This window comes from Euleptes europaea, chromosome 17, assembly GCF_029931775.1.
Source record: "Euleptes europaea isolate rEulEur1 chromosome 17, rEulEur1.hap1, whole genome shotgun sequence".
Taxonomy (NCBI): Eukaryota; Metazoa; Chordata; class Lepidosauria; order Squamata; family Sphaerodactylidae; genus Euleptes; species Euleptes europaea.
Genome location: NC_079328.1, coordinates 48,936,826 through 48,956,265, shown reverse-complemented (window position 1 = coordinate 48,956,265; position 19,440 = coordinate 48,936,826). Strand labels below are relative to the sequence as shown.

The 19,440-nt window shown below is 51.9% G+C and overlaps 1 protein-coding gene across 1 annotated transcript in view; it reads left to right on the top strand.

Annotated features, from left to right (window-relative positions):
- SLC7A5 (solute carrier family 7 member 5) overlaps positions 1–19,440 on the top strand; it is a 37,816-nt gene that overhangs the window by 6,839 nt on the left and 11,537 nt on the right. Inside the window, exon 2 of the mRNA XM_056862387.1 lies at positions 8,597–8,722. Coding sequence (XP_056718365.1) covers positions 8,597–8,722 — 126 coding nt within the window. The remainder of the gene's footprint in view (positions 1–8,596; positions 8,723–19,440) is intronic.

Genomic DNA, 19,440 nt, shown 5'->3' with positions numbered 1-19,440 from the left:
TGGTGCCCAAAATCTTCTGTGCTGGGTGCCACATTCAGTGAATCCCTATTGGGAAGAAGGGCCAGTCTTAGCATGGAACGCTGTCGATACGCCCGAGATGTTAGGAGCGCTGCTTTCCTTGCAGGGTGAAAACTTTTGGGGAATCTCCTCCAACGGATGAGGGCTCTCTGCCACTTTCCCAGCTCTTCCACTTGGGATTCTGCTTGCAAAACAGGATCACATGAACACACATGAAGCTGCCCTATACTGAATCAGACCTGTGGTCCATCAAAGTCAGTATTGTCTACTCAATACTGGAGAGTGGCCCTCCACGGTCTCAGGCAGAGGTCTTTCACATTGCCTAGTCCCTTTAACTGGAGATGCCGGGGATTAAACCTGGGACCTTCTGCATGCCAAGCAGAGGCTTGACCACTGAGCCACAGCTCCTCCCCTCATTGAGCTGTTCTCCTCTCCCCCCACCCCGAAAATACAGGGTTGCCCGTGGCTTTTATCTCCGCTGTAACTGTTTTCACTCTAGGCACCGCAAGGCTGGAAATGGGTAACCAGGTGGAGGGTGTCCCGTGTGTGGTTGCCAGGCAACCGCACATGGTCCCAAGTCACTTCCGGCTTGTAGCAGGAATCAATTGAAGGTATTTGCAAGGTTGCCCCGCATGACTTTGCTGCTATTTTGCCTTTTCTTCTCGGTGCGTTTCTTGCATAGTCTGTTGACACCCCCTCCCTCTGGGGCTGGGCAGTTGTAAGAATGGAGGCAGCTGATTGGGGAAATTGGCCCCCTTTTTGGACATCTTCTGGGCATGGAGCAGGGGTCACTGGGTGTGTGTGGGGGAGATAGTTGTGAATTTCCCGCATTGTGCAGGGGGTTGGACTAGATGACCCTGGTGGTCCCTTCCAACTCTATGACCCCTCTGAGCCCTGCATAGTGATGGGGGCATGGGGGCCTAAGGGGCCAACTGGCAGCTTTTCCTGGGCCAGTGTGTGTGCATTGGCCTCCAGTTGCCGACCGACCTCGCATGTGTTTATTTTGCACTAGCGCTAACATAACTGTGGGCTTCGGGGAAGAGGGAGGGAGCAGACGTGGAGGAAAGGATTTTGCAATTTCAAATTGGGCTTCGGGGGGGGGGCTTTGGTCTTCCTTGTGCGCTGGGTAAGCAGAACTTTTTCACTCCGTGGAATCCGCTGGCTCTCGAGCAAAAGCTCAAAGCGAAGCTGGCTGGTTGCCGAGTCTTGGGCTGCGCGTCAGGCCAGAGATCAGGCCCCCGGCACTTCCCCGCCTGGTACTGGTCCGCTCCACCACCTTGCGCTGCCCTGGCTGGCCGGCCGGTGTCTGCATGCGCCATGTTCTAATCCAAAGGAAAGCCGCGGCGTTCTCGTCCAAGCAGGTTCCTCCTCTGCTCATTCCTTTCTCGGCAAACATCTCTCTGCTGGGTTCTGCCCGCCCAGAGCTCTTTGCTACCGGTTGGATTGTTGAGAGAGACGATTTCTGTCCCTGCGATTTCTGTCCAGCAGGGACGGCTGGAGAAATGTTTACTTCGGCGTTGAGTTGCCTACTTAGGGTGTGCAGCCTCTTTCCCTCTCTCTCTCTCCCCCCCTCCCCCCTTTGGATTGGATGAGCGGGCTGTAGCAAATGTCATGCGGTGCGTGTTGTGCATGTTTATATTTGGAAATCCAGCCACTCTTTGCAGGCCCCGCAGTGGTGGTAAACACCTCCACAGGCAAGTTCAGCGTATCTTTTAGCAGTTGTGCAGGAACTGTTGTGAAGAGGTTGCACCCCAAGCCAGGGGCTTCTTGCATTGACGTGCCTCCCCCCGCCCCAAAATTCTGGCACCTCCATCCCCTAACGGCCTCTAACCCTGCCCTGTCATAACAGATCTTTATGGCCGCTTTCCTTCTGCAGACTTCGTACCTGGCACCCTTTCTCATCATCCCAAACATCTTTGTGGTCCTTTTAATGACTCTTCTGTGTACTTTCTTTATGGCCCTGCCCCAAATTGCACCCGTAATCTCTTTTGTTTCTTTGCGCCCCAGCGAGTGACGGCCCTGCCATCGCTTGGCCAAGGTTTGTCAATATTTGTCTGTTTCCATGGCCACACAGCGTTGACCATATTGGGGGCTCGAGTGGTGACCCGTCAGCTGCCGAGTGGATGCAGTTCTTCCCCCCACCTCCGCCGGTTCAGAATATCAACGCTTCAAGTCTTGCGCTGCCGGATCTGCCTGCCGTGCCGGAGGCATATCCCTGCCCTCCTGCCGCTGCAGGAAGTGGGGAGTTGCCGAAGGATCCTGTCATCGGTTGGCTGCTTCCTTCACCGGCAGGCTGCTCCTAAATGTCTGAGCACATGACTGAGCACATGAAGCTGTCTTTTACTGAACCAGACCCTGGGTCCCTCCAGGTCAGTCTTGTCTGCTCAGACCGGCAGCGGCTCTCCAGGGTCTCAGGCAGGGGTCTTTCACATCACCTTTCCTAGTCCCTTTAACTGGAGATGCCGGGGATTGAACACCCGGGGCGATCTGCTTGCCATGGCCCCTTCCAAAACACATGAAGCTGCCTTATACTGAGACTTGAGGGCTCTTTCCACCACCAAGACGCACTGGCAGACAGAATAATTCCACCCCACACAGGGCGTCTGGGGTGAGGAGGCTGGGTTTCCATCCTAGTGGGTGCCCATTCCAAGCAGCCACGACTCTTGCCTGTGTTCTGTAGGCGGACTCCTGCTTGGGGCTTCCTCTTGCATAAAAAAACTTTTTACTTTGCCAATGTCTGCTGTTCAGTGCCATGGTTCTTGGTCCCAGCGTGGTGTCGTGGTTTGGAGTGGTGGACTCTGATCTGGAGAACCGGGTTCGATTCCCCACTCCTCCACATGAGCAGCAGAGGCTAATCTGGTGAACTGGATTTGTTTCCCCACTCCTCCACACGAAGCCAGCTGGGAGACCTTGGGCTAGTCACAGCTCTCTCAGCCCCACCCACCTCACAAGGTGTCTGTTGGGAGGGGAAGGGAAGGCAATTGTAAGCCGGTTTGAATCTCCCTTAAGTGGTAGAGGAAGTTGGCATATAAAAAACGACTCTTCTTCTTCTTCCAGTGGGGCATTGGATGGTAGATAGCAATAGTGACAGTCTTCTAATCTGTCCAGCCGGTGATTCCCTTTTTTGTTTTTTTTGTGTTGGATTTTTTGCTGATTGGCGGTTCTTCTTCCCCTTCTTCATCCTGTTCCCTGCATCGCTTCGCCGGTTATTGTTTCCTGCTTCTAGGAACTCGCCTGGCTTCCGCTTCAGGTTTCAGAACCCGGTTGCGTCATCCCTTCCTGGCAGAGCTGCTTCGGTCCCGTTTCATTCTCTGGGAAGGAACTCATTCTGAAGCCCTCAGTTCCTGCAAACTGAACAGTCTTGCGACCAGCTGGAGGTGTAAGATGAGCAGATTTAGAGGACTGAAGACGCTGGCATCAGAATGGAAAGCCACAGTCCTTCTTTCATACACCTGTATGAGGCAGAGAGGTTCTTTTCCACTAAGGGATTCGAAGGCAATAAGCACACCAGTGGGGAAGGGAAACGGTTCTATTGAAACCTCTGTAGAAACAAGATATCAACAAGTCACCAGGCTGAACAGAGAGTAAAATAGAGACTATTCCCATGTCCTTTCTGCTACAGGAACCCCGAAGAATGACAGCGGGCTGACCCCAGGTGTGAACCTCAGGTCAGGCTGGACTGGGGGGCAGCGCTGAGGGCATCGGCCGACACCTGGAGTCTACCTGCTGCCATTCTTCAGGGTTCCCGTAGCAGAAGGGGCATGGGTATCGTCGCTTGTTTTATCCTCTGTCTATCCTTGTGACTTGTTGATATCTCATTACTATAGAGGTTTCAGTAAAACTGTTCTTCCTTTGCCACCAATGGTGTGCTTATTGCCTCCGAATCCCATCAGCGGAAAAGAACACCTGTCTCTTGGCAACATAACACCCTGCATTAATGTGAGAAGCCAGTGGGGGGTGATACCCTGCTTTGGCTTAATTGTGCCTCTCCTGTAACCCCACAGCTATTTAATAATGCAAATGCTTGCAGTCGCTTCACAGAAATGATGGCTTCAGGGGGACCAGCATCCTTTCGCTTGTTGGAGGGAACTGAAAACAAGCTATTTGCAGGGTTGCTTTGTGGATGTACCTATGAAGCCACTTTGTTCGGATGGAGGCTTTTGCTTCGTCTAGCTCAGAACAGGCCGCTCTAGCCTGCAGCCACCTCTCCAGGGCCAACAGCAGAGAAAGGTCTTTCCGAGCAGAAAACCCTTGAACTTGAGATGCTGGGGGGGGCGTTGAACCTGGGACGTTCTGTATGCAGAGCGGGGGCTCGGCCTCTGACCTATGGCTAAGCATATATGAAGCAACCTTAAGAACATAAGAAAGGCCATGCTGGATCAGACCCAGGCCCATCAGGTCCAGCAGTCTGTTCACACAGTGGCCAACCAGGTTCCTCCAGGAAGCCCACAAGCAATTTGACTGCAGCAGCATTATCCCACCTGTGTTAAGAAAGGCCATACTGGATCAGACCCAGGTCCAGCAGTCTGTTCACACCATAGCCAACCAGGTGCCTCTAGGAAGCCCACAAACAAGATGACTGCAGCACCATCCTGCCTGTGTTCCACAGCACCTAATATATTCTATGATCCTGGAGAGAATAGGTATGCATCATGACTAGTATCCATTTTAACTAGTAGCCATGAATACCCCTCTCCTCCATGTACATGTCCACTCCCCTCTTCAAGCTTTCCAAGTTGGCAGCCATCACCACATCCTGGGGCAGGGAGTTCCACAAGTTAACTATGTGTTGTGTGAAGAAATACTTCCTTTTATCTGTTTCGAATCTCTCACCCTCCAGCCTCAGCAGATGACCCCACGTTCTAGTATTATGAGAGAGGGAGAAAAGTTTCTCCCTGTCCACTCTCCAAACCATGCACAATTTTATAGACAGCTGTCAAGTCTCCCCTTAACCGCTTTCTTTCCAAGCTAAACAGCCCTAACCACTCGTAGGGCAGTTGCTGTAGCCCCCTGATCATTTTGGTTGCTCTTTCCTGCACCTTCTCAAGCTATGCAATATTATTTTTTAAATGTGGTGACCAGAACTGCACACTGTTCCCAGTGTGGTCTTACCATAGATTTGTACCAAGTTGTGCCGTTGCTTCAGCTGGCTCTCTGCTGTGCCCTGTGACAGGCAGGGGTTCAGCAGGCAGAGCTGTTTTCCTGGGCAGACCCCTTCTGCACACAAAGCGTGAGTGCGTTCCCACCCGGCAGCCGCTTCCTCGGAGCGTGGCCTACTGGTGGTTTGTTCTGTGCCCATACGGATTATCTTGCAGCTGGTTTTGATAGCACCGCCCAGCTGTCTTCGTCTACCGGCTGCCCTTGAAAACAACGTTGGGAGTCCCTGGCGAGTTCAGAGGCGTGTCCAACTCTTACTTGAATGCTCTGTGCCAGCGACTTGGTTCAGACATAATGCATGAGGGATGCTTTCAGCAACAGGCCCAGGGGTCCACGCTTTTGCGCCAATGCTGAACCAAGTCTTGCCCAGGACTTCCACGTGTTCATTTTACCAGCTTTTAAACATGGGCTAAGAGTTATCTGCTTGTGGCCCTAATGGCTTGCAACTAAAATTTTCTAGCAAGAGTCTACACTGAAAGGTGTGAGTGTGTGCATGTTTATCAGCCACACAACAGCATGTTGTCATTCGCCAGGTCAGTAAGGTTGGCTGGGTCCCCTTTTGCTGCCGTCTTCCATAGGCACTGTGGAGTATTACTCGCACTATTAAATCTGCCTTGAGTCTCGGTGAGAGGCAGACTGTAAATTATGCAAACTGAATATTGAGGAAGAGTTAGTTCTCCACTGGCACCTCTTTCTGCCTTCACCTCCCCAGCACCAGATTGTCAGGATTGTGCAGGAGGGTCCTGGGTTCAATTCCTGGCATCCCTAGTTAGAAGGATCTCTGGGGAAAGTCCAAGTTGGTATCAGAAGGGAACAGGAGTCCAGCGGCACCCAAAAGACTGACAAAACTTATTCCGGCATGAGCTTTCGTGAGCCAGAGTTTGCTTTGCTTCGCAGGGCTGCTTTGGCATTCTGCTGCTGGAGACTCATTTGTCTGTCTTTTGAGTTCCTGCCTGGGCACTTCTTAAAATTAAATGAATTATACAATATAAAGCCAGCCAGTGAGTCTCTCTGTAAGCAATGCAGATTTTTCAGGGAGAGGTGGCGGTCCGGGCATGTACGGTTTTGTTTATATTAGCGTTGCCGGCTGTGTGGGGCGAACGCTTCCTTCTGCAAACAAGCTACCGCCCAGCATCTTCAGAGAGCCAGCTGCCTGTCTGCTTCTGCCCCACTCCGGTCGGGGAACGCCAGCGCATGGCAGCTGCCGGCAAAGAGCTCTGTGACCATGCGGCTGGATGATGCAACCGCTCCCCTTTCTTGCCTGGCCTTGCTTTGAGTCATCCAGCGCCCAGGCAGGAAATCAGCGCCCTTCATTCATTTGCTTGAAGAGAAGGCTTCAAACGGGGGCCGAGTGGAGAGAGCGCGGGACTCTCGCTTGGATTGAGTCACAACGTTGGGTGCATTTTCCCATCCACGCCCACAAACGGGCGCATATTACTCCATCGATAGTGTGTTGCTCATATCTAAACTCCCCAGCCATGCTTCCTTGCAAGAAAGGAGGTCTGAGAAGGACTGATGCAATCCCCCGCCCTCCCCCAGTTTCAAACCCCGGGGAGTGTTTTGCACTATCTTGCTGGTCCAGGAGAGTTTTGCTTAGTGGTGTGGAAGGCACTGTACATAACAATAGGGAGGGTTGGGTCTTGCCCTGAGGGCTTCAAGCTGATATGACGTGGGAGAAAGTTGGAGGTGGAGAAAAAGTTGTGTGGAGGACAAGAAGAAGAAGAGTCTTCTAGCACCTTATAGCAAATGTGGAATATTACTAATAGTGCATTCCTGAGCGGACTGCCTGCGCCGGGCTTAGGAGGCAACGCAGCAGTGCTGCCTCCTAAGGATTTTTGCACGGATTTTTGGCAGGGCCGAAACCTCTGCCCGGCACCAAAAATCCATGCAACCTGCATAAGGTTGCACAGGAGAAACGCCACCTAAAGGTCGCACCTAAAGGTGGCGTATCTCCCATGCAACCTTATGCGGGTTGCATGGATTTTTGGTGCCGGGCGGAAGTTTCGGCCCTGCAAAAAAGGTGGGCGTATCTCTTCAAAAATAAAAGGGGGCGTTCCCAAGCCGTAATGGCAGCCCCGCCCCCCAGCCGGCACTGCGACGTCCCGGGAATGCCTCCCGGGACACCGCAGCGGCCTTTGCCGGCTCCGTTGGCGTCCAAGCCCAGCACTGCAGCAGCTGGCGTCCGGCGTCCAGGCCTTCACTCCGGCGCTGGGGCCACAAATGCCAGTGTACGCCACCCAGACGCCGGCACAGCACTTCGCCGCCTCCAGAGGCCTTTCGTCCTGGCCGCCGGCGTGGCTCAGGAATGCGCTGTAAATAAAACCCACATCGGTTGGTACCTCCCAGCCCCGAGCAACTCCTAGATTGAACAGATTGTATCTTTATTCCTCTACCTTCCACGGGTGAGCAGACAGAAGGGAAGGCTGTGGTCTGATCCTGCTAATAGGAAACCATTCGTAGCTTCTGTGCAGCTGCACAGAGGGAGAAGCAGAAGACCTGTGTGTGTGTGTGTTTGTGTGTTGAAGAGTGCTGGTTAATAAGATGTGGTGGTGGAAAAGTCCCGTCAAGCCGCAGCCGGCTTATGGTTTTCAAGGCAAGAGGCACACAGAGGTGGTTTTGCCGATGCCTATCTCTGGGTGGCAACCCTGGACTTGCTTTTTGGTTTCCCATCAAAGGACTATCCGGGGCCGACCCTGCTTCGCTTCCGATATCGGGCCCGGCCCGGCCCATCCGTGTCAGGGCTACGAATAGGACGCCCACCTCACACGTTTCAGTGCAAAGTTGCAGCAGCTGCAGGCGGCCGTCTACTTGGTCTGGGTAAGGTTCTCAGAGCGCGCCTGTTTGGCTACAGCTGGGGTACCCAGTGTGCTGCCCATGAGTACCATGGCGCCCACCAACACCTTTCCTGGAGCCTGCCACGTGTTTTTAGAAAGTGGGCTTTTGCCCAGCAAGGCTTCTCTTTGGCCACTGGAGATTCGATTGCTTGTGCAGATTTTCAAAATTGCTGCTTTGGCCACAGCTGCCAGCACAGCACAAGCATCTTCACTATGAGAGGGGCCATGGCTCAGCGGTGGAGCATCTGCTTGGCGGGCAGAAGGTCCCAGGTTCATTCCCTGGCGTCTCCGGTTAAAGGGACTGGGCGAGTAGGTGATGCGAATAAAATCAGAATTCAGGGATGCCCACAGGCTCAAAAAGGTTGGGGGTCCCGTGAGCTACAGCAGTGCATCCACTTGGATGGAGGAGGAGGGCTTTTGGTGTCTTGGTCCCTCCGTGTGGCTTTTTTGCACCAGGAACAGCTGGGGTCATGCAGGGCGTCTTTCTGGCTGAGGGACCCTCAGCTCCAGGCCTGCGTTGGTAAGGCGGGCGCTTGCAAGAACCCTGCTGCGGCGGCCGCTAATTCTGTCTCCTCGGTCTGTTCCAGTGTTGCTCACGGCGGTGAACTGCTACAGCGTGAAGGCCGCCACCCGCGTGCAGGATGGCTTTGCAGCCGCCAAGGTCCTGGCGCTCCTGTTGATCATCACCCTTGGGTTTTTCCAGCTTGGAATGGGTGAGTTCGAACCCCCCCCTCCCCCGCATCCTTTTGCTTTCTTGATTTGAAGGTGTGTCGCAGTGAAGAGTTTCCCCTGTCCCGGCAATAGGCGCTTCTATAGAAACCGTGCTTTATTTTCTGCCCAGGTAGTCCAGTGAGACACGCATCTCTTATACATTCACAACAACCCTATGAAGTAGGCTAGGTGGAGTGGGGGGCAAAGCTTTGTGATTTTGATTAATTTGTCAGTGGATTGCTCCCCCATGTTTAAACTTGGCCTAACAAAGCAACCATTGAGGGCGCTCCCGTCTGGGCCATGGCTGCAATGTTGGGGGAAAGGGCTTTTTAATTCCTGCCTCTCCATAAGAACGGCCCTGCTGGATCAGACCAAGGCCCATCAAGTCCAGCAGTCTGTTCACACAGGGGCCAACCAGGTGCCTCTAGGAAGCCCATAAGCAAGACGACTGCAGCAGCATTTATCCTGCCTGTGTTAAGAAAATAATAAAGGCCATGCATGATCAGACCAAGGTCCATCGAGTCCAGCAAGTCTGTTCACACAGTGGCCAGCCAGGGGCCTCTAGGAAGCCCACAAACAGGACGACTGCAGCAGCAGCACCATCCTGCCTGTGTTCCACAGCACCTAAGATAATGAGCATGCTTCTCTGATCCTGGAAAGAATAGGTATGCATCAAGACTAGTATCCATTTTTTACTCCTGTGCTATTTCACTTGGTCAAACCTGCTGCTTTTAACTCTGTTGGGGATAACATGTATTGTTTCCATCTCTGAATGCCGGTGTCGCATAATGGTTAGAGTTAGGGTTAGGGTCTGGGAGACCCGGGTTGGAAATCCCTACTCTGCTGTGGAATTTTGCCGGGCGACCTTGGGCCAGTCTTACACTCGCAGCCTAACCAACCTCACAGGCTCACCCATCAAGTTTGCATGGTACAGCGATAATTCGAACCCGGGTCTCCTAGAAGAAGAAGAGTTGGTTTTTACATGCTGACTTTCTCTACCACTTAAGGAAAAATCAAACCGGCTTACAGTCACCTCCCCACAACAGACACCCTGTGAAGTAGGTGGGGCTGAGAGAGCTCTAAGAGAGCTGTAACTTGCCCAAGGTCACCCAGCTGGCTTCATGTGTAGGAGTGGGGAAACAAACCCAGTTCACCAGATTAGCCTCATGTGGAGGAGTTGGGTATCAAACCCGGTTCTCCAGATCAGAGTCCACCGCTCCAAACCACTGCTCTTAACCACTACATCTCGCTGGATCTCCTACATGCTAGTCTGATGCTGTGATCACTACCCCACTCTGGATCTTTTTTAAAAAATGCATTCCAAGGTGCAGCCGTGATTCAGTTTTTGGCCTTCTGTTTCTGAGTTGAACTCTGCTTACCCTGCTTCTGTGCATATTCCCCACCCACCCTGAGTTTTTTCAACTCAGACCGGCAGCGGCTCTCCAGGGTCTCAGGCAGGGGTCTTTCACATCACCTACCTGCCTGGTCCCTTTAACCGGAGATTCCAGGGATTGAACCTGGGAACTTCTGCACGCCAAGCAGAGGCTCTACCACTGAGCCACGGCCCCTCCCCAGGATTTAAACCCTTTCCAAACCCCAGAATTGCACCCTTGTAGTTGGGAGGTTTCTGACTGCTGGTACCGTCTGCTGTCCATACACTGCTTTGCCCTTGTGGGATGTAAGCATCTGAGCACATCACTCATTCGACAGATCTTTCAGCGGCAGGTCATACTGTTTTTCCAGCAGCGCACTCCTATCTGGGAGCAGATCAAATGTGCTCTCCCCGCCCCCCTCGGTCTGCTCGCTCACGCCAAGGGGGCCTTGCTGTGAACTAGCCTGCATGCGCGCCCTCTCCTGTTCCCACCTGCAGGGTATCCCCAGAAGACGGAGGAAAGGAAATGAGTGACAGAGGTGGGCTGCATATAAGCCATGCCTGATGAGATTGCACCCCCTCCTGGCCTGTGGGGAAAGTTGAATGCTCCTGTATTGGTATCCTGGGGAGCGATAGCCATAGAATACTGCAGGAGAGAAACGTGTGCTTTCATCTATCCTTTAAAAAACAAAAAAGGAAAACACACCTTGAAAAAAAATATCCTAGGTCACCTCATTGCCCTTCATCTACTTCCCTCCCACGTTTTTGACTCTGGTGCCTGAAGAGCATCAGCTTTTCACATTCAGCCGGGAACAATCAGGGCTGTGTTTTTTGCAGAGTTTGACTTGTAAACTTCTTGGAAGAGGCTGCCGTGTACATGACAACACCGTTGTTGAAAAAAGGGGAAATGCAGAGTCTGCAGTTACCGTAAATGGGTTCTGGTAGTTAAGAGTTGTAAAATCAACATATATATATATATTTTGGGTGGGGGGGAGAAACTTCCAGGAATTGTTTCCACTTGAGCGGAAATGTGGGGGGGAAGACTTTTGGTTTCCCAGGTGATATTGCTGAATTTTGCGGAGCATTGATTTTGGGGAGCAACTGGGCAGGAAGGAAGACAAACCGGATTCGGGGTTTGTCGGAGAATGTGTTTCAATAGTAATAAAATGTGTGAAGGATATTAAACATTTCCTTCATTTATACCCTGCCTTTCTAGCCCAGTGTGGACCTAAAGCTGCTTATATCATTCTCCTCTTGTTTGTGAGGTAGGCTAGGACTCGACTCCTTTAAAAAGATGTAACGTCTAGTTTGGCCCTGAGCCTGTGCCTGGAAAGTAAAACCGCAGGTGTGTGCTGATGGTTCTAAAGCAGTCTCCATGCGCGTATGCACACATACACACATACCCCATAAGCAGCCTGTGGAGTCTGATCTGGAGAACCAGGTTTGATTACCCACTCCTCCACATGAGCGGTGGACACTAATCTGGAGAACTGGGTTTGATTCCCCACTCCTCCACATAAAGCCAGCTGGGTGACCTTGGGCTAGTCACAGCTCTCTTAGATCTCTCTCAGCCCCACCTACCTCACAGGGTGTCTGCTGTGGGGAGGGAAGGTGATTGTAAGCTGGTTTGAGTCTCCCTTAAGTGGCAGAGAAAGTCAGCATATAAAACCAACTCTTCTTCTTCCTCTGTGTGCCTAACCATGGCCTCGACCTCCTTTTCCTTCTCCCTCCCTGGCATCTTTTCTAGAAGCTGTTGCATTTTGTCACAAGTTTTCTGGTGTAGAAGTTTAGCAGAATTCCTTCAGGGAATGTGGGTAGAGGGGATTCCCTTGCAGCAAATGTCTATCTAGGCAGTGTATGTGCTAGAAAGAGTTCCTGCCATCCTAGGGATGCCAGTTCTGCTCCAGAGACCACCTTCTGTGGCTCATTCTCACGCACAGAGGGGCAGGCGGTCGTTCGGGGCAGGTCCTCCAGACGAGGCAGTTGGCGGCTTCCCTCTTCTGGCCTCTCTGCCCAGGGCAGCAGCGGGGCCCCAATCCTAGTGCTGAGGAGCAGCCCCTGCCGACCTCTTTACGCTGCTGCAGGGGGATCGGGTCTCTTAAGAGGGACGCGTGCACACGTTCAGCCCTCGCGCCCAAATTTTAGCTCTTTGGCAACTTTTGCAAATGGCAAGTTCTGTCTTTCTGTTTCAGCTCCCCCCCCCCTTGGAAGAATAAAGCCAACTTTTGTTAATTGTGTGTGTTTCCTCCTAATGATGAGGCCTCGTGGCAGAAACTGCTGGGAATGTCCGGCCAAGAGGGAATCTGGCGCTGGAGCACAAATCTGTGCTCAGCACTTTTTATTGATGAATAAATAGATAAAAAGCGGGTGGGAGCTTTTGAAGGAAGCAGAACTCCTTCTGTCGGACAAAACAGCGATATGGCCCTCCTTTTTGGGAATGAAGCGAAAAAGCCTGTTCAACACCATCCAGAGGCTTTCTCTTTCCCTTCCTCCCAATTCCTTGCTTGCCCAGAGGTGCTCTTATTCCCCCGCCTGGCTCCTGCTTGAAGCCTTTCTTTTGTGGGTGGGTGGGTGGGGGGAGATGTCTCACCCTTTCCGCACTTGCTCAAGGCAGCTTGGGTGCATTCGCTTTCCTTCTGCTGGGGAGCTGGACTGACCACTGAACGCCGACGTTCAAGCAGCAGCACCTTTGGCTAAAAGGCACCTTTGAAGTAGGTGCCGGTGATAACCCCAGGAATCTGCCCCCGAGGCCTTTCCCGCACTCCCAGCAACAGCAATGCAAGCAAGAGTTCCGGAGTCGCGCATGCTCCTGAGCAAGTGTGGTGTGGGTAGGGCTTGCCTTTCGTTCTGTGCAACATCGCCAAACCCTTCCGAGGGCCCACCGTTGCAGCTTTGGCCCTGGAAACTCGCTTTTAAAACTAACCAAAGCTGGGATTCTCTGAATGCTGCGCTGAGATGCTCAAGGCCCCGCTTGCTTTATTTATGAAAATGTCTACGACCTGCCTTTTGAAAAACCAGGTCTTCAAAGCAAGGCAGCAAAGATGAAACACCTTGGTAAATAAAATGCCTTCATAGAAACAATTAAAGAGATCAGTTAATATCATTGCCAAAAAGCTAGTTTTTGAGCGTAGCCCTCAGCTCCCTCCAGCATAAGGCCAGCAACAGTGGGGCAGAAGGAACATCCCCAGGGGAGGGAGTTCAATGAGCTTGGTGCTACTGCCAAAAAGGCCCTGTCACATATCACTGAGCTACAGGCTGTGGGTGAACATTTGCGGGCAATAATTTTCAGACAGCTTGCTTCGAATGGGAGAGGGCAGCCTTTGATGTAGGGTGGGCTCCGACCACTTTGGGCTTTCAGAAGCCGGTGAGGAGGCAGCAAACCATGCAGTGTTCATTGTGGCCAACCCCAGTCAGTAACCCAGTGGCCCCGTTTTGAACCCGCTGTGGTTTTCCGTACACTTCTCGAAGCTAGCCCCCCACTTAAAGCCTATGGCAGTAACGTAATCTCAACATCACTAGCGTGCACTGAATTCTTTGCTGTCTGGAGCTCCCTGCAGTTAGTGCCACTGGCAGGGCTGCCCCCCCCCCCATATTAGGTCTGCTTTATGGCCGTGTTGCTGCTGAGCAGATGTGGGGTCATTTAAGGACTCTGCAAATGGGCTTAACGTCAGTTGTTTCCCAGGGAAGGTGTAGTCCCGGCCCCAAACTTATGCCGAATGTCACTTCTGCTTTATTCATTAATTTGGTCATCTTTGTCGGCGTGTCCAGGAGCGGTCGGTTCATCGGTGGGCAGGGAAATATCGAGCGAGTTAATCCTGCACCCTGAATGCCCTTAATCAAAGGGGAGGGGGAGGGAGTTAGACACGGAAAGAAAGGCTTCGGCTGCCTTGATCTTCGGTAAGAACTGTGTGCACCCCGGCCATGCCCTCTGCATGCCTGGTGGTGCTGCTGAGCTGATCTGGGCCTCTACAATTAACGCCAGCCCAAGTAATTAATGGCTTGGGCCGTTGGGCGGCCCCTGCCCGCTCGAGGAGACGCCTTACCCTACTCACTCTTGCAAGAGAAGCCGTTATTCCCCCCCCCCCCCAGGAGAAGGGCTGCCTTGTCTGATCCAGTTGGCAGGCAAAGTTCTTGACTGGCTGCGCCCGTATCTTTAGCGTACTTGGGATTTCTCTCTCCCCCTCTTCAACGGCTTCCTCTTTTCTCCCCCCACGCCTCCTTGCCTTTACAGACTTATTTTGCTAATTCCTTGCCTGGCACAGAAGGGGCACAAATCCTTGTTGCAGATTTCCTAATTAAGATGAAGTTGAAGGAGTGGGGGGGGAATCATTTGGTGGCCCTTCCGATAGTTATAGCTGTCCAGGTGACTGGGCACGAATTCCTCCCTCGCTGTTGTACTGGATCCCGTTTGCTGGAGAGCCACCCTACCTCTGAAGGTAGAACTTCTATTTTTAGCTGTTGTGGTCGCTGATATAATTTCCGTCCCATCCACAGTTTTGTCCGGTCTCCCATTAGAGCCGTCAGAGCTACCCAGGACTGTCTCTGGTGCCAGCGACTGCCATAAATCTGTTACATGTGCCGTGAAGAAGTACTCCTGTCTGTTTTGAATTTACTGCCAGTGAACTGAAATAGGTGACCCTGACCTCTAGCACTTCAGGGGGAGGAGAGAGAAAATTATCCACTTCCTCCACACCATGCAGAGTTCTGTAAAACCTGTCATGTTTTTTTCTTCTTCCTAAAACAGAAAAGCAAAAACATGGTAGCTCTGTTCACGGTGAATGCACAGTCATCCTCAGTGCATGTGCGTACATCCGTATGTAAGAAAGAGACAGCTTGTGTTCAGTTTACGAATGAAACTGAGACTATTGTGTTCAGTTTTGGGCACCGCAATTTAAGAAGGATGTAGACAAGCTGGAGCGTGTCCAGAGGAGGGCAACCAAGATGGTGAGGGGTCTGGAGACCAAGTCCTATGAAGAAAGGTTGAAGGAGCTGGGTATGTTTAGCCTGAAGAGGAGAAGGCTGAGAGGGGACATGAGAACCATCTTCAAGTACTTGAAGGGCTGTCATATGGAGGAGGGTGCCGAGTTGTTTTCTGTTACTCCAGAAGGTCAGACCAGAGCCAACGGGTTGAAATGAAATCAAAAGAGTTTCTGTCTAGACATTAGGAAGAATTTTCTAACAGAGCGGTTCCTCAGTGGAACAGGCTTCCTCAGGAGGTGGTGAGCTCTCCTTCCCTGGAGGTTTTTAAGCAGAGGCTAGATGGCCACCTGTCAGCAATGCTGATTCTATGACCTTAGGCAGTTCATGAGAGGGAGGGCACCTTGGCCATCTTCTGGGCATGGAGTAGGTGTCACTGGGGGTGTGGGAGGGGGAGGTAGTTGTGAGTTTCCTGCATTGTGCAGGGGGTTGGACTAGATGACCCTGGTGGTCCCTTCCAACTCTATGATTCTATGACCGGTACCTGGAGAAACGTGGGGTTTCAATTGCACATTCAGCCATATGTTCGTTTAACATGACCTGAGAATTACTGAATGCACGTGGAAAAATCAAGTGTGCAGCTGATTGTATGTGAGTTCTGTGTCACGTGTGAACAGGGCTACTGTGTAGGCCTTTCCTCAGAGCGTTCCACTCCTCGATCACTTTGGTTTCCATTTTCCGCACCTTTTCCGAATCCACAGTTATACCCTTTCTGGAATGGGGCAACCAGAATGGGGACACAGCCCTCCACAGGCAGCCAAACCATAACATCTGTGTAATATTGTTGTCACGGTGCGATCTTTTATTTTTGTCCATTTCCTAATAATCCCATCATGCAATTTGCATTTTTCACTACGGCCACGCACGTTGAGCTGACATTTGCATGTTTCCATTTAACTCTTCACCACAAACTTTCTGGGCTAGAATTATTGCTTGTTTAGACTGTATTTGCAGTTAGAACATTCTCTTCCTTGAGTACATCTCTTACTACTTTGTGTGTGTGTGTGTGTGTGTGTTAAGTGCCGTCAAATCGCTTCCCACTCATGGCGACCCTATGAATCAAAGTCCTCCAAAATGTCTTATCTTTGACAGCCTTGCTCAGATCTTGCAAATTGAGGGCTGTGGCTTCCTTGATTGAGTCCATCCATCTCTTGTTGGGTCTTCCTCTTTTCCTGATGCCCTCAACTTTTCCTAGCATGACTGTCTTTTCCAGTGACTCTTGTCTTCTCATAATGTGACCGAAATACGACAGCCTCAGTTTAGTCATTAGTCATTAAGTCTTACTACTGTACTTTGGGCCATGTAGCTGCAAAATAAGCAGCAGTTTTCTGCATGTTGTGCTATTCCCCCTTTCGTGGCATCCTGCAGAAATCAAGAGCAGGCACGCGGCTTCAATTTTGCCGGTTTCCAAACCATGGAAGAGGTGCGTGGCCTCGCTCTGAGATTTTCGGCTCTGCCGCAAGCAAGCAGAGCGTTAATTAGTGCTCGTTCAGCCCGTCCGCAAGGCTGCTTGGATGGCTTTTAACATATTTTGTTATGTCCCTTAGCTACGGCTTTCTGCATTCTCAGGTTAAATAGTCTGAGCTGCCCCAAGGTAATAAGCTTACGGGGGAAGTAAGTTGCACTGCCGGGGGGGCACCCTGCCTCAAAGGGAACTCGGAGAGGGCGTGCAGCGTGGGAACTGGCCGGCACACCTTTTCAAGAAGGGGTGAGGAAATCGGGGCAGGCCAAGGAATGCCGCCGGGGCAGAGAAGGCGGGTGTCATGCTCTGCCTTGGTACTTCCTCTTGAGGCGAGCCGAGGGACAGGCTATCAGAGGAGGGATCTCTTTGGGCCCGGTGCGGCGGCAAAGGTGGGATTCGCCCCGCCTAGCTCGTGAGAATCCTCCGAGTTATGGTTTTGGCGGAGGGTTGGGGCAGGAAGGCCGGGGTTCTTTTCCCAGGCACTGGACGTGTGCAAACACCATCGCCTCTTCAGCTTGAGTTAATAATGCATTTTTAGCCCAGCGGGGAGGGAGGAAATCTGGCAGCCAACCACCCCTTTTTGTGTCTCTCATCTTCAGCAATTAATAACAGCACTTTTCATCAAAGTTTCGTAACAGACTTCGCTTGCGCCTCCTCATCTTGGGGAAATAATAACTTTTTTACAAAAGGGGAAGACGGAGGCGGTGGGAGGTCAGCCCTTCTGACGTCCCTCCGCTCCCGCAGTTACATAAGCCTGGCACATTTTCAGTCTGTGTTTAGACTGGGGTACTTCATTAGGCCGTTTCCAGCCTTCCGCCCCCAATGGTAAGTTTTCCTTCCCTCTTGGCCCACATCTCAGTCTTTGTTCCCCTTTAGTGAGAGGCATGTCCTGTGGGGAGCCTTGCCAGGGCCAAAGGAGGATCAGGGAAGAACGGTTTGGTGGTAAACGCGCGACCACAAGGGGTTCAAGTTACTCTCTTACTTCGTTTATATGCCACCTTTCTCCCCAGTGGGGACAAATGGTTACCCATCCCACTCCTGTAGAGGGAACTGAAGTTTGTACATGAGTACATCAGAGGAGCATGCCTATTATTTTAGGTGCTGTGGAACACAGACAGGATGGTGCTGCTGCAGTCGTCTTGCTTGTGGGCTTCCTAGAGGCACTGTATTTGGCCGCTGTGTGAACAGACTGCTGGACTTGATGGGCTTTGGTCTGATCCTGCATGGCTTCTCTTATGTTCTTATGGAGGACGGGGTTATCCATGGCTACTAGTCATGATGCATACCTATTCTGTCCAGGATCAGAGGAGCATGCCTATTATAGTAGGTGCTGTGGAACACAGGCAGGACAATGCTGCTGCTGTTGTCTTGCTTGTGGGCTTCCTAGAGGCACCTGGATGGCCCCTGTGTGAACAGACTGCTGGACTTGATGGGCCTTGGTCTGATCCAGCAGGGCTTTTCTTATGTTCTTATGATGCATACCTATTCTCTCCAGGATCAGAGGAGCATGCCTATTCTATGGAACACAGACAGGATGGTGCTGCTGCAGTCGTCTTGCTTGTGGGCTTCCTAGAGGCACTGTATTTGGCCGCTGTGTGAACAGACTACTGGACTTGATGGGCCTTAGTCTGATCCAGCAGGGCTTCTCTTATGTTCTTATGGAGGACGGGGTTATCCATTGCTACTAGTCATGATGCATACCTATTAACTACAGTATCAGAGGAGCATGCCTGTTATATCAGGTGCTGTGGAACACAGGCAGGATAAGGCTGCTGCTGCTGTCTTGCTCGTGGGCTTCCTAGAGTCACCTGGTTGTCCACTGTGTGAACAGACTGCTGGACTTGATGGGCCTTGGTCTGATCCAGCATGGCTTTTCTTATGTTCTTAAGGTTGCTTCATATATGCTTGGCCACAGCTCAGAGGCCAAGCCCCCGCTCTGCATACAGAGCATCCCAGGTTCAGCCACATACACACCCCCGGCGTCTGAAGTTCAAGGGTTTTCTTCTCGGAAAGACCTTTCTCTGCTTATGTTCTTATGGAGGAGAGGGGTATTCATGGCTACTAGTTAGAATGGATACTAGTCATGCTGCATACCTATTCTGTCCAGTATCAGAGGAGCATGCCTATTATCTTAGGTGCTTTGGAACACAGGCAGGATGGTGCTGCTGCAGTCGTCTTGCTTGTGGGCTTCCTAGAAGCACTGTATTTGGCCACTATGTGAACGGACTGCTGGACTTGACGGGCCTGGGTCTGATCCTGCATGGCCTCTCTTATGTTCTTATGATGGTTGCCAAGATGGTTACTTACTTGTAATTCTCCGACTCCCTCCTTTCTCCGAAGAGCCAAAAATGAGCACGCCTGGATTTTGGGCTGGGGAGCCACTCAGGCTCCATCCTGCTACGCTGCTGGGATGCAGCCATTCCAGGAGCCACCAAACCGCCGGGTGCCCCTGGAAGCCCCGCCTGGGTTGGTCTCCCTCCCCTGTGATTTAAGTGGCCAGCCTCCAGTCCTTGCACGTTTGCCGTTTATCCGCCTTTTAATAATCACAGTTAATAGCCTGTTTCTGCAGATTATCCGGCACTGCTTGGACTGGGGCGTGCATGAGCTGAAAAAAAATTAAGGTTTCCCACCGTGCAACAAAGCCATTCCTCTGTTCCTCCCCCCCCCCAGGAAGAACCCTCGGGTGATGGGGGAAAAAGGCAAGTCCGCCTTACTAGGAATTTGGCTGCTTAAGAGCTGCGGACAGCCGGCCGGAGGGGCGCACTGTGTCGGCACATGTTGCTTTTAATTTGGTTAATTTTAGAGTTGAGTGCGGTTGAAGAGGCATTTGAGGTTGGCGCCACGGCGTGGGGAGCGTCGGCCCGCTGGGGCCGCCGCCGCTGCGTTCCAAGGACACGTTTGGTGGACGG